We start from the raw sequence: 14671 nt of genomic DNA, 5'->3' as shown, positions 1-14671 counted from the left end.
TTTTTGATGATATTATAAAATGAAACTGCTCTCTTAATTTCATTTTTGGATAAATCATTGCTAGTGTATACAAACACAAATAATTTTTGTATATTAATTTTGTATCCTGCAAATTGTTGAATTCATTCATTACTTCTAATAGTTTTTTTAGATGATTCTTTAGGATTATCTGTATATTAGATCATGTCATTAGCAAATAGGAAGAGTTATACTTCTTTTCCAATATTTGTGCGTTTATATTGTAAGGATATTGTAGTTTTCATTTTTTATGATGTCTTTGTCTGGTTTTTGTATCAAGGTAACACGAACTACTTAGAATAAGTTGGCAGGTTTTCCCTGTTCTCTAATTTTTGGAGAGCTTATGAAGAAGTAGTATTAATTCTTTGCATATTTGGTAGAATTTGTGAGTGAAGCCATCTGGGCCTGAGATTAATTTGTGGGAAATTACTAATCCATACTCTTTATTTATTTATTTTTTTCTAAAGATTTATATATTTATTTATTTCTCTCCCCCCACCCCCGTACCCCACCCTGGTTGTCTGTTTTCTGTGTCTATTTGCTGCGTCTTCTTTGTCTGCTTCTATTGCTGTCAGCGGCATGGGAATCTGTGTTTCTTTTTGTTGCGTCATCTTGTTGTGTCAGTTCTCCATGTGTGCAGCACCATTCCTGGGCAGACTGCACTTTCTTTCACACTGGGCAGTTCTCCTTACGGGGCATACGCCTTGCGCGTGGGGCTTCCCTACGCAGGGGACACCCCTGCATGGCAGGGCACTCCTTGCGCGCATCAGCACTGTGCATGGGCCAGCTCCACACGGGACAAGGAGGCCCTGGTTTGAACTGTGGACCTCCCATGTGGTAGATGGATGCCCTAACCACTGGGTCAAGTCCGCCACCCTAATCCATACTCTTTAGTCTCTTCAATCTGTTCTGTGTTCTAGAATCAGTATCATTAGTTTGTGTCTTTTAGGGATTTGCCCATTTAATCTAAGTTATCTAATCTCTAGGCATACAGTTGTTCACGATAGTTCTTCATGATCCTTTTTATTTCTGTAACATCAGTGAGGATATCCCCTCCTTCATTTGTGATTTTAGTAATTTTAGAGTCATCTTTTTCTTGGCCAGTTTAGCTAGAAGTTTTTCAATTTTGTTGATCTTTTCAAAGAAATTTGAGGTTTTGTTGATTTTTATTCTATTCTCTATTTCCTCTATTTCTGCTTTAATCTTTATTTCCTTCTGCTTATTTTGTATTTAGCTTGTTCTGTAGTTTCTGGAGGAAATGTGTTAGGTTACTGATTTGAAATTTTTCTTCCTTTTTAATATAGGTGTTTACAGCTATAAGTTTTCTTCTGAATACTTTATGGCATCCCATAAGTTTTGGTATATTGTGTTTTTGTTTCCATTCATCTCAAAATATTTTCTAATTTGTTATTTCTTCTTTGACCTATTGGTTATTTAGTAGTATGTTTTTTGAATTTCCACATATTTGTGAATTTCTCAAATTTTATTATAATTGATTACTCATTTAATTCCATTGTGATCAGAAAACATACTTTTTATGGTTCCAATCCTTTTAAATTTACTGAGGCTTGTTTTATGACCTACCATATGGATTATCCTGGCGAATATTCTATGTGCTCTTAAGCAGCACATATATTCTGTTGTTGGGAGGATTGTTCTATAAATATCTTTTGGGTCTAAGTTGGTTTATAGTTTTGGTCAAGTCTTTCCTTTTTCGTCTTCTATCAAATTATTCTATTTATTATGGAAAGTGGACTATTTTTGTGTTGTCTTTTTCTCCCTTCAATTCTGTCAGTTTTTGCTTAATGTTTTGGGTTTCTGTTGTTAGAAGCATATATGTTTAGCAATTTTCTATCTTCCTGATGAATTGACCTTTGTCATTATAAATGTCCCTTATTGTTTCTAATAATTATTTTTCTTCTGTTTTGTCTAAAATTAGTGTACCTACTTTGGCTCTCTTTCGGTTACTGTTTGCATGGTATATCTTTTCCATCCTTTTATTTTCAAAATATTTATATCTTTGGGTCTAAAGTGTTTCTCTTCTACATAACATATAGTTGGACCATTTAAAAATTTATTTTGTCATTATTTGCCTTGTGATTGGAGTTTTAGTCCATTGGCATTTAATGCCATTATTGATAAGATAGGATTTAGGTCTGCAATATTGTTGTTTTCTATTTGTCTATGTTTTCTTTGGTCCTCAGTTCTTCCACTGCTGCCTTCTTATGTGTTAAATAGGTATTTTCTAACATAACATTTTAATTCCCTGTTTCTTTTACTCTTTTGGTTTTTTCTAAAAGTTATTTTCATCTTAACTGAAAATAATCTAGGTTAAATTAATATTAATTTCAGTAGTATACAAAAACTTTTACCTCAGCGGAGTATCTTTCCCTTCCCTCTCATCTGTGCTATAATTGTCATGCAGCACAGTTTATAATTACCGTTCTATGATATTGTTTAAGTTAAAAAGGAGAATAAAAGAGTTATAAAAAGTATACTTATCATATTATATATTTACATGTGTAATTACTTTTATTGGTGCTTATTATTTCTTCATATGGATTCAGGCTGAAAGGTTCCCTTTAGTATTTCTTATAGGGCAGGTCTTCTAGAAAATTCTCTATTGTTTCTTGGCTGGAATATCTCAATTTATTCTTCATTTTAACACCTTGACTATAACATCTGGCTGCATTCTGACCTCCATTCTCATGAGAAATTAGCCAATCAATTTATTAAGGGCCTCTTTAACATGATGAGTCATTTTTCTCTTACTGCTTTCTTTGTCTTGGATTTCAGCAGTGTGACCATGATATGTCTAGGTGTGATTCTCTTTGAGATTGTTATACTAGTAGTAGTTCATTGAGCTTCTTGGATGTAGAGATTAATTTTATTAATCAAATCTTGGAAATTTATTTTGACCGTTACTTCTTCAGATATTCTTCCTGCCCCTTTTCTTTCTCTACTGTCCTCTTGGTTTCCCATTATGCATATGTAAGTATACTTGATGGTGCCTTTCAGGTCTCTTGAGGCTTTTTTGCTCTTCTTTATTCTTTTTTGCCTTTTGTTTCTCAGGCCAGTCTATAAGTTTCTTGATTCTTCCCTTCACCAGCTCAGATCTGCTACGGAGCCCCTTTTATGAACTTTTTATTTTAGTTATTATACTTTTCAAACTCTAGAATTTCTAGTTGATTCTTTTTTTGTAATTTTTAGCTCTTTATTGATACTCTGGTGAAATCTCATTGTCTTACTTTATCTTTTATTTCTTTATACATAATTAGTTTTTTGAACATACTAGTTCTTTGAACAAATTTATATTATATAAAGATTTAAAATTTTTGTCTAGTTCCTACCAGTTTTGATCCCCTCATTGACAGTTTATATTGACTAATTTTTCCCCCTATTTTAGGACTGTACATTGCTGTTTCTTTGCAGTCTCATATTTTTCTTAAAAACTTGACATTTTTAAATAATATAATGTGTGAACTCTAGAAATTACAGACTTTCCCCTAGCTCCAGTGTTTGTTGTTCGTTTGTTCAGTGACTTTCCTGAATTAATTCTCTAAAGTCTATATTCTTTTTCCTGTGCAGCCACTGAAGGCTCTGATAAGTTAGAATAATAGTCAGTTTATGATTGGTGGTTGGTTAGAGATTTCCATAAATTCATTAAAGCAGTAAGTCACGCAGCTTTGGACAAATGGCTGGGTATGTGTGTTGGAAAGCACTTTTAGTGCTCAGTTTAAAACTCTTTAAAGTAAAAATAAAAGTAAAGTCCTTTGCCTTTATTTCCTACTTGCACAGGGTCTCAAGGTCATCCAGAGCTGAAAGACTGGGGCCCTCTGAGATCTTTCCTGGGTGCATACACAGTTCTGCACATGGCTGGCCTTCTAGATCTCCAGGAACTCGTGGCAGCTTTCCAAAGCCCCTTTTAGACATCATATTTTACATATCTTTCTTTTGTTTTGTTGGCCTGACTCCTCTTTACCCAAAGTGGTACCTGTGTTTCAGGCAGCTCTGATGTTAAACAATTTCTGATGGATTGTTATTAATAAATTCCTTGGGAATAAGGCTTTTCCTGCAGATTAAGCTTTGAGTCAGGTCAAATAACAACAATGCCCTACAATAATATAGCTAGAAAGTGGTGAGAATAGACTTCAAACCACAGTATATTTACTTCCTAAGTTCCTGCTCTTTTTGGCCCTAAGGCAATGTATTTGTACTGTTAAATAATTGCATTTATTTGGTTCAAAGATAAGCTATCTGATGGAGAAATAATAAGCCATGTTTTTATAAAAACTTTTTATGCCTCTTATTCAAGAGAAAATGAGCCTCTTAGCACTAAAATTTAAACAATGTCATTTTTAATTAACAAAGCAACAATTATCAAATTAATAGTATTAATGATATATAAATATATAGAGTACAGTGTTTATAGGCAAAATTAAATTTTTGGCTGATATACAGAATTCTTTTTTAGAGACTAATAGAACAGCGTGATACTCTGAAAGAAACAAATGAAGAGCTTCGATGTTCACAAGTACAACAGGATCACCTAAACCAAACAGGTGAATTTTGTTGCATTTTTAAAAAGTTTTTTTTTTAATTGTAGAAATACTGAAATGCTAATCTAATTTTTGTCATTTAGATACATCTGCTACAAAAAGTTATGAGAATCTTGCTGCTGAGATTATGCCAGTGGAATATAGGTAAATTGGTTTTTATTAATTGACGATCCATATTTAATATTAGAAATGTGAATTCTTCATTTTCATAAATATCTTGGCCTTTTAGACTTTATTTATGAGTCATAGAATTGAAAACTTTTATTTCAGCTGCTTAAGTTTTCTAATTGCTAGCACAGCAATTTAAAAATTTTATCAGAAGTTAAAAAATATTACAAACTACCTGAAGAACATTTTCTAGTTTTTAGAATATCTCTTTTATTATATTAAAAGTATTCTCCTATTCTTTAGCTTTATGAAAAATCTTTTCAATATGACATATATCCACATGGGTAAAGAAATAGGAGATGTCACTAATAGAAAATTAAACAGAAATTTTAAAAAGTACAAATTTTAGAGGTTCATCTTGACCCCAATTTCATCTTAATCTTTTACTGCTATATTTATATCTAGCCAATTGACTAGTCTGGCATTTTTATGGTTTTCTTTTCCCTTTATTGGCAACAAATTCACATATTTATATTAAGCTATATTTGTTCCTTGTTTAATAATTCTGTTTAGGGGGTAAAATCCACATACCATATAATTCTCCAATTTAAAAATGTACAATTCAGAGGTTTTCAGTATATTTAGAATTGTGCAACCATTGACACTTAATTTTCAAACATTTTCATAGCACTCAAAAGAGAACCCATACCTATTAACTGTCATTTCCCATTCTCACTTCAGAAAGTAGAAATTACTTTCTGCTGTAAAGATTTGCCTATTGTGGACATTTCATATAAATGGAATCATATATTTTGTGCTCTTTTGTAATTGGCCCCTTTTATTTCTTTGAGGAGTTTTATAGTTTTAGCTCTTTACATTTAGGTGTATGATCTAGTTTGAGTTGATTTTATTTAAAGGTTTAAAAGTGTTAGGAGAAAACCTCTGATGAGGGAGATCATAAGTGTGTTAAGTGAGATCAATTATCTTTTTTAGCGGGAGGTCAGTCGTCAATCTAAAATTGATAATTGAGGAAAAATAGCCTTAAAAGCTGTATCTTTAGTTACATATATCATTCAGAAGGAGAAAAATTGTAATGACTTGAACTTAGTTGCTTTTAGGCAATGAAATTTGTGAGGACAGCAGGTATGAGAGTATTACTTTTATTTATTACCATTCTGCATTTTATAAAACATGTTCTTGCAAATCTTTAATAATTTTTTTCATAAAAAAGACTGACTTCTTATCATTAAAGTACATTAAACATTTTAGACAAGCTACAGTCTTCTTAAATCTATTGTTTTTCATTTATGTTTCTAAGAATACACTACATGTTGCATTCATGTGAATAATTTCTAAATTATCAAAGTAAAATAATTCACATTCCCATAATAAATAATTAATGAAATACAACATAGCCCTATACGTGTATCTTTAAAACTCTACTGCTTCTTTTTCAAAGTACAGTCTTGCAGTTTATATTTTTTTAATTTTTTTAAAGAAGATTTAGATTACATAAATGTTACATAAAAAATATGAGGGATTCCCATATGCCCCATTTCCTCCTCCTCCCACACTTTCCCACATCAACAACATCCCTCATTAGCATGGTACATTTGTTATAATTGAACACATATTGAAACATTGCTTCTAACTATGGATTACTTTATACTTTACACTCTGTCCTGTATAATTTTGTAGGTTATGACAAAATATACAGTGACCTGTATCCATCACTGCAGTGTCATGCAAAACAATTCCCATGTCCCCAAAATGCCCCCATATTACACCTATTCCATCTTCCATCCCTCAGAACCTCTGATGGCCACTGCCTTTATATCAATGATAAGAATTCTTCCATTGCTAGAATAATAGTAAGTCTACTTTAGTCCATTGTTCATTCTCCAGTCTTGAGGACTAAGGGATGATGATGTCCATTCTGCTTCTAACTGAGAGGGAGCTTAGATCCCATTGGGCAGATGGATGCAACTATCTTGCTTGCAGTTGCAGACACTGTTCCTTGGGGTGGGCATTGTCCATCATCATCATCTTATTAGTTGTCCTAGGTGAGTTCAATGAACTGGAGAGTAGGTATTGCAACTCTGCTGAAATTCAGGGCCCAACTGGCACATGGACAGATCAAAGATTTAAATCTCTGGGACATGTATTTATCAAGTATAGTGCTAATTAGAGGTTCAAGTTAAAAAGACAGAAGAACCAGGTATAGAGAACATATAAATGAGTAACTCTCTTACACTGGGGAGCATAAATTCCAGTCCCACTGACAGGTTGCTGAATTCCTGAGCTGTCTACCCTGCTTATAGTTTCTGATTTCTCTAGAGCCCTCAGGAACCCCACTATTGGAGGCAGTGTTTACTGTGGCAGTCAGATCCTAATTAGACTTGCATAAGCATGACATCTAGAATGACCTCCCAACTCACTTTGAAGTCTCTTAGCCATAAACACTTATTTGTATTTACCATTTCCCCCTTTGGTCAAGGTCTTTTTCCAGATGCATTGCTAGTTCACACTTGGTATTAATCCCTCAGTGCCAGGAATGCTAATCCTCAGGAGTCTTGTCCCACTTTGGGGGCAAGGTAATGTGTTTATATGCTGAGTTTGGCTTAGAGAGAGGCCACATTTGAGCAACAAGGACACTTTCAGGAGGTAAATCTTAGGCTGTGTAAAATATTAGGCTAAGTTTCAATTTCACAAGAACAAGATTCATAAGTGCAGTCATCAATATCAAGGGCACTAGGCACTTCCTTCACTAGGCACTGGTCGTGCATGTGTTTTTATTACATGCTTTCAGAAGCTTTAGTAACATTTAAAAATGACAGCTCGAGTGGACAAATTTTTATTTTTAGCAAATTATGTAAAAACTATTATGTTTTAAAAAATTAAGTACAAATTTTACTCTTTGGCATCAGGGAAGTATTTATTCGACTGCAACATGAAAATAAGATGCTTCGCTTACAGCAGGAAGGGACTGAGAATGAACGTATTGAGGAACTTCAAGAGCAGCTAGAACAGAAGCACCGTAAAATGAATGAACTGGAAACTGAGCAAAGGTGATGTTCTTATTTATAATTTAAAACTATGATCATACTTAACTGCAATATCTTAGGTCACAGAGATGTAAGTTCTTTCACAGAGATGTGAAAGAAATCAAGTGATTATAGAATTATTAGGATCATGAATTATCTATTAATTTTGGCAGGCTTGGTTTACCCAGCTGATTATTCTTTTTTTTAAATTTTTTTTAAAGATTTATTTTTATTTTATTTATTTAATTCCCCTCCCCTCCCTGGTTGTCTGTTTTCTGTGTCTTTTTGCTGCGTCTTGTTTCTTTATTCTTTGTCCGCTTCTGTTGTCATCAGCGGTACGGGAAGTGTGGGCAGCGCCATTCCTGGGCAGGCTGCTCCCTCCTTTGCACTGGGCGGCTCTCCTCACAGGTGCACTCCTTGTGCGTGGGGCTGCCCCACGCGGGGACACCCCTGCGTGGCAGGGCACTCCTTGCGCACATCAGCACTGCGCATGGGCCAGCTCCACAGGGGTCAAGGAGGCCCGGGGCTTGAACCGCGGACCTCCCATGTGGTAGACAGACGCCCTAACCACTGGGCCAAAGTCCGTTTCCCTGATTATTCTTGATGTTCATTTTTGTGGTCTTCACAATGAACAGAAAATTTACCAAATGAATAAATGCCAACCTGGGTTTCTTCTATGATCTTATGGAATACATGGAACATAGATTTTGGAGTCAAATTTGAATCCTACTTTTACCCAAGTCAGTTAGTTTCTTGGGAAATTAAGTTCTCTCACATTTGGTATCATCAGCTCTATAAATTGGAAGTAATACTTACTTGGAGATTATTATGAAGATTACAGATAATGTGTTTAAATTAATTAGAATTTATCCAGTATTGATGAGGTACTAAAATTATAATAGTAATACAAATAAGTAGCATTTATAAAGTGCTTACTGCATGCCAGGCACTTTTCTAAGTGCTTTATTTGTATTGATTCTGGAGAGTGTCAGAATTAATCTGTGTAGTAACTATGATTATCTCTTTTTTATTGATAAGGAAATTGAAGTACAGAGAATTTAAGTAACTTGTCCATGCTCTGTAACAGCTAGTAAGTTATGGAGCCTAGAAACCTCTCTCATTTGACTGTGCTCTTAACCACTATGCTTACCTGCCCTCTTATAAATGATACACTTGCTGTCGGGTGAATTTGAATTTATTTCTGTAACCATTATTGGAGCTTAGATACAACCAGAAATTTTAGAGACATTTGATATTTCTATCTCTCAAACTTGTTAAATCAGTTGTGGTTAAAAGAAGAATAAAATTTTAGCTTTCTAATGACACCATTAAATATTACAACCCAAAAACTGTTCAGTACCATTTGAAAGCCTTTTTGTTTTTGGCCAAGAACTATTGTTAGTACTGGAGATACTAAGTTTCAGCTGTTAGGGAATTAACATAGGAAGATAGACTTGTGAAAAGATAAGTATTATATGATAACTGCAACAGTGGGATTGTTATGATAGGCAGGTGTTTGTGTATTATAGAGAAACAGATAATAATGCTTGTGGTAACTTCCCAGTGGAGGTAATTTGTAAGCAGGGTTTTAAAGAATGGATTTTTACCATGTTAAAATCTTCATTAGTTGCTTGTTCCAATCTCTTTAATTAAAAAAAAAGTCAGGAAGAAATAGTTGGAAAATGGTGACCTTCCTCTTCTCCCAAAGCACCATGAAATCTGATAGAGAAGAAGAAAACCTAGTTTCAATGTTTTAAAAAATAGAACTATACAAAAATCGATCTAATTTAATTTTTCTGCAATGAGAATACAGTGCAAAAATATTATGTTTTTGCCACTGACATGTAACTGCCTTAAATTTTTAAATGTGGGCATATATGTTTACAAGGTATCTTTCTTCCCAGAAGGATAAGAAAAAAGGGTTCTTTTTATTAATCATTTTCTGAGAAATAATCTACTACATATTTTATCTACCCACAGGTAATTGTTCTGCATTTGGTATTGCTATGTGTTTATTTTATTCATTAAATAACATGAATATACCTTTAAATTATAGAACCATAGCTACTTTGCTTCTAATACAAATAAATACATAAGACTTCATCTTACAATAGGTTGAGCAAAGAGCGTATCCGAGAATTGCAGCAGCAGATTGAGGATCTCCAGAAGTCTTTACAGGAACATGGCTCCAAGTCTGAAGGTGAAAGTGTAAGTAACTTTGAAATTATAATAATTCTGCTGTGTCCACACTGTCTGTCGTAGCTGGTCCTAATGCCCAAATTAATCACATATTTGAAAGTGCTACCCTTATCATTGAGGGTACCATTAAATACCGTATATATCTGCATAACAGATGCAGTGATTTTGCCAACTTGGAACCTATAAATTGATCACATAATACTATAGGTGGTTTCTATATGTGTTGCTTCAACAGCTATACTTAAGTTCATGATAATTCTTGAGTTGAGAATATGCTATGATTGAGGTCTTTCCAGATCTACTTTGAGTCCTACAGGGGCTGCCCTAAGAAAGACCCAAATGAGTGTAATCAGCAGTCAGAATTGAGGAAAAATTTTAATAGGAAAATAGAGAATTTTAAAAATAATTTTTATCAAAAGAGAACATTTAAGAAATGGATCATACCAGTCACCAAAGGACAGAATCATTACGTAATCTTGGAGACATCCTTCCATCCCCTCCTTTATATCCTCCTTCCTTCCCCCCCTTTATATCCTCCTTCTTTCCATACTGACTCCTGGCCTTGAATTTTCCAGTGGTTTTAGATGATGGATATTGTGAGGACAGAAATAAGAGGATTTAAAAGAGATCAAACTTAGCCTAATTTTGGATATACCTAGCAATTTTTCCGTAGTTAATGTCCATATGTGGAGGAGAAAAGAAGTAATGCTTGGGGGAAGAATACATTCACTTAAAAGCAACAACAAAAAACGTAGTGCTAGATTGTGTGCTAGAGAGAGAGAAAAACCGATACTGATTGATTGTTGATTGATTGAAACTAGACTGTTAGATGATATATCTGTGTTGATGGGGGAGGAAACTATGCAGAATAAGTGAAGAGATGAAAAGGAAGATTGAAAGGGATGAGTTTCCTTTCTGTCTTTCATATGCTTTATATGATTTTCTCTTTTTTCCTTGGGGGCTTGGAATATAGAAATCGTCTCATGCATGGCGGCATCTCATATGTGCATATATACGGTATTGTAACCTCTCTAATACAAATATTTTTTTAAAACCACAATAGAGAATGGGGAGCAGAGGCTTAATTTGTGCAATCTGTAGTAATCTTGATTGCGAATGTTTGGAATTTGATAGACGTGATGGTAGCATGTTAGAGTGAACATAATTAGTACCAATATGGGGGTATGGTTGTGGTTGAAGAGGAGAGTTTAGGGTTGTATAGGTCACTAGAAGGGAAGCAAGGATGAAATAAAGGACTATAAAGCATAATGAACCCTGTAGGACGTGATGAGTGTGGTTAATTGTACAAATATAAGAATGTTCTTCCATGAATCAGAACAATTGTATGTTAATATTCCAAAATATTAATAATACGGTGGTATTTAGCAAAAATACACCTAACGCAAACTATGGACTGTACTGAATAGTGACATATTAATATTTTTCCATCAGTTGTGAAAAGAATAAAAAATAGGGAATACTTTTAAAATGGGATCTATTTGGGGAGTACATTTTGGGTTCAAGTATTTTCTAAAGAGTTTAAATTTTTTGTCTTTTATTTTTTAACTTAAATGGTGTCCAAATTTTATTTCAGATTATATATTTTGAACTCTTCACTGTTCAGTAGATGCAGAACTACTGTTGTAATTTAAAATATTTTTCAAAAGGAAATTTTATGTTTAAAATTTTCAGCTTTTTAACAAAATCTGGTTGCTTAATTTTGGTGTTAACATTAACATGCTTGTATTTGTAATGACTTATATGTTTATTATAAAAACAATCATTTTAGTTTTTTTATTATACTTCATTAAAAGCCTTAAAATTTGTATTTAAAAAAAAATCAACCTTTTGATGCCTATTGTTTGATACTCCTCTATATATCACATTCAGCTTGCATTTGCTACTTCAAGTTTAAATTTCATTTTTGTTATATTTAGAAATATAAAGCATTTTTCTTTGTGTTATTGTATTCTTCTCTATTTCATTTTCTATCCTTTTCCTTTCATTTTGAAGTAAAAAATACCTAAAGCTTTATGATTTTAATGTATATTAGAAATGCAAATTTTAAAAAAATTTTATAATTTTTAAACACATCTTCTAAAGGAGATAAAGAAATTTTGATGTCTGGAAAACTTACCCTTGTCAAGATAGTCATCTTACAGCAACTTTTTTTAATTTTATAGTCCAGCAAACTAAAGCAGAAGTTGGAAGCTCATATGTAAGTAAAACTGATACTTCATTTCAAATGTGAAAAGGGAAGGGTTGCAAACACTTCTAAAGTTAATATCCTTTCTTATTCTGCTTAATAAAGCAAATACCCTGATGCTAGTTGAACATTCACTGCTGCCACCACAAAGTAAAAAGAAAACATGCTAAAGAGTTCAGCCTGCCTGCCAACAATCCAAAACTCATACATTTTTCTGTCAGTGCCATTTAAGAATTTAACAAAGTAAACAACTTTTACAACTAGATTATGTGAAATGTAGGAAGTTAAACCTATAAAATATCTCCTTTAATATTCTTAGGATGCAAAAGTGGCAAAGAGAAGGGAATTTAATGTTTTTAGCACTTACCATGTGTTAGGCAGTTTACATCCTTACAACAAGTTAGGCAGGTAGTATTCCTATTTCACAGGTGAGGATTAGAAAGTTACTTGCCCATAGTCCTCCAATGTTATGTCGCGGAGACTGGTTTTCATTCTTAGGTCTATTTGACCCCAAAGCACCATGCTCTTTTCACTACTTAGGGAAAAACTAACAGAGGTCCATGAAGAATTACAGAAGAAACAAGAGCTCATTGAAGATCTTCAGCCAGATGTAAATCAGAATGGTAGGTATTTGTAAAAGCCTGGATCAAACTACACCTTTTTAGTTGAAGGAAGCAAGAAGTATGTATAAGTCTTTGATAATGCATAGGTATACACCTTGCCTATGATAAATTTTAATCATAAAGTCACTAATAAATCATCTTAAAGCAAAAGTATGTAAATCTAATAAAATGAACTGATTGATATATAGGAGTATCAAACATTGTGAAATTTAATAGAAATTGAAGCTATGGTAATGTAAATAAATCATGATTTAAAATCAGATTAAAATAAACTTCAAAACATTATATAGAAATAATGCTTTCTTTGCCCTTATTACGATTTGTGCTTACATTGTAAGATATATTTGAATATTGAAATTGGAAAGAGAAAGATAATCTAGATAAAGCAGATTATAGGCATTTTTTTTAGGCATTTTTTAAGGAACAAAATTAATAATTAAAGAAGTATTGGTTATAGTTTAAGTTTGTATAAGAATTCACTGCAGGGGAGCATATGTAGCTCAAGTGGTTGAGTGCCGGCTTCCCATATATGAATTCCCAGGTGCAATCCCTGGTACCTCTTAACAGACAAACAAACAAAACAAATGAAAAAATCAACTCTCATTGGGGAGTGGATGTAGCTCAGTGGTTGAGCATCTTCCTATGTACAAGGTCGTGAGCCCAAACCTCCTCAAAAAACACAAAGCACTAGAAAATAAACAAACATTCTTTTTTAAGTTCTCTTATCAGTCTTTAGAAAATAAATAGATTTTTTTGTATGTGAATGGAGTATATTAAATAGGAATTGGTCATGTTTCATTTCATTTTCATTAACAGCACAAAAGATCAGTGAACTTGAAGCTGCTCTTCAGAAGAAAGATGAAGATATGAAAGCAATGGAGGAAAGATATAAAATGTACTTGGAGAAAGCAAGAAATGTGAGTGGTTTAACTTTCAGAGTTCATGTTCCATTTAATCCCATTCTACTTAGTTGTACTGTAGTTGTAGCTATACTGAGTCTCTTTGTGTCTGCTGCCTTGCCTTACCTGTCATGTTCATGTTGTGTCTCCACGAGTCCTCATACTTTCTTAGTCTTACTCATCAATATAAAATAAAATAATAATGTGGCTTACAAAGGCAGGATACACATTAACTTTAGTGACTTCATTAGAAAAAATGACTGCTATAATGTTTGGAATCTTTATCTCTTAAAATGAACATTTTGCCTTTGGTGAAAATCTAGCTTTTTAAGCTTTTTTTGAAATTGTTTTAGCATTTAGCCTAGATTAGACAACTAAATATATTACTCTAATGTTCAGCAGACTAAATTTTTTTTATTTCACACCTTTTTAAAATGTCTGATGGTACTGCTATTCTCATAAAATCTTTTATTGCCATGAGTTACCATATATTTTCCTAATTAAATATTAGTGCTTTCTCTCAGGGTTATCGTGCTAATTTTCTGTTTATTGAATAACAGAATATTATTTGGAGAAACTTTAAAATGCTGGTAATATAAGTTTTATATACTATTTATATGTTAAAAAAGATAGAAACAGTATCTGCAGCAACATATAAATGCCAACGTATAAAGTCTTAAGAAGATAGATGTTTACTTCTTGATCATATGAAGTCCAGTCATTGCTGGGGAAGGGGCTCTGCCCTCTGCAGTTCTTCAGAATCTCAAGCGGACATAGACCCTGCCTTCTTCAACATTGAGTTCCCCACTTCACTTGTGTGATGGTTAGGCTACTGTGTTAAGTCGGCATTGCTGTCCAACCAGTAGATAAGGGAAAGACAGCATAGATTTCATGGGAGATGTTTAATGGGTCAGGCGTGGAAACAAAGTAAATCACTTCACTTCTATTCCAGTGGACAGAACTCAGACATATGGCCACACCCAGCTGTAGGGAGAGGAAACAAAAGATAGCATAG

The 14671-nt window shown here is 33.3% G+C and overlaps 1 protein-coding gene across 1 annotated transcript in view; it reads left to right on the top strand.

Moving 5' to 3' along the window:
- The window catches only part of HOOK1 (hook microtubule tethering protein 1), a 99346-nt gene that overhangs the window by 74295 nt on the left and 10380 nt on the right, over positions 1-14671 (top strand). The window contains exons 13-19 of the mRNA XM_004446685.5: positions 4493-4580; positions 4661-4721; positions 7613-7753; positions 9844-9937; positions 12112-12146; positions 12675-12757; positions 13574-13674. Coding sequence (XP_004446742.1) covers positions 4493-4580; positions 4661-4721; positions 7613-7753; positions 9844-9937; positions 12112-12146; positions 12675-12757; positions 13574-13674 — 603 coding nt within the window. The remainder of the gene's footprint in view (positions 1-4492; positions 4581-4660; positions 4722-7612; positions 7754-9843; positions 9938-12111; positions 12147-12674; positions 12758-13573; positions 13675-14671) is intronic.

Source organism: Dasypus novemcinctus, chromosome 9 (assembly GCF_030445035.2).
Source record: "Dasypus novemcinctus isolate mDasNov1 chromosome 9, mDasNov1.1.hap2, whole genome shotgun sequence".
NCBI classification, from domain to species: Eukaryota; Metazoa; Chordata; class Mammalia; order Cingulata; family Dasypodidae; genus Dasypus; species Dasypus novemcinctus.
This window is presented reverse-complemented; position numbering and strand designations above follow the sequence as displayed.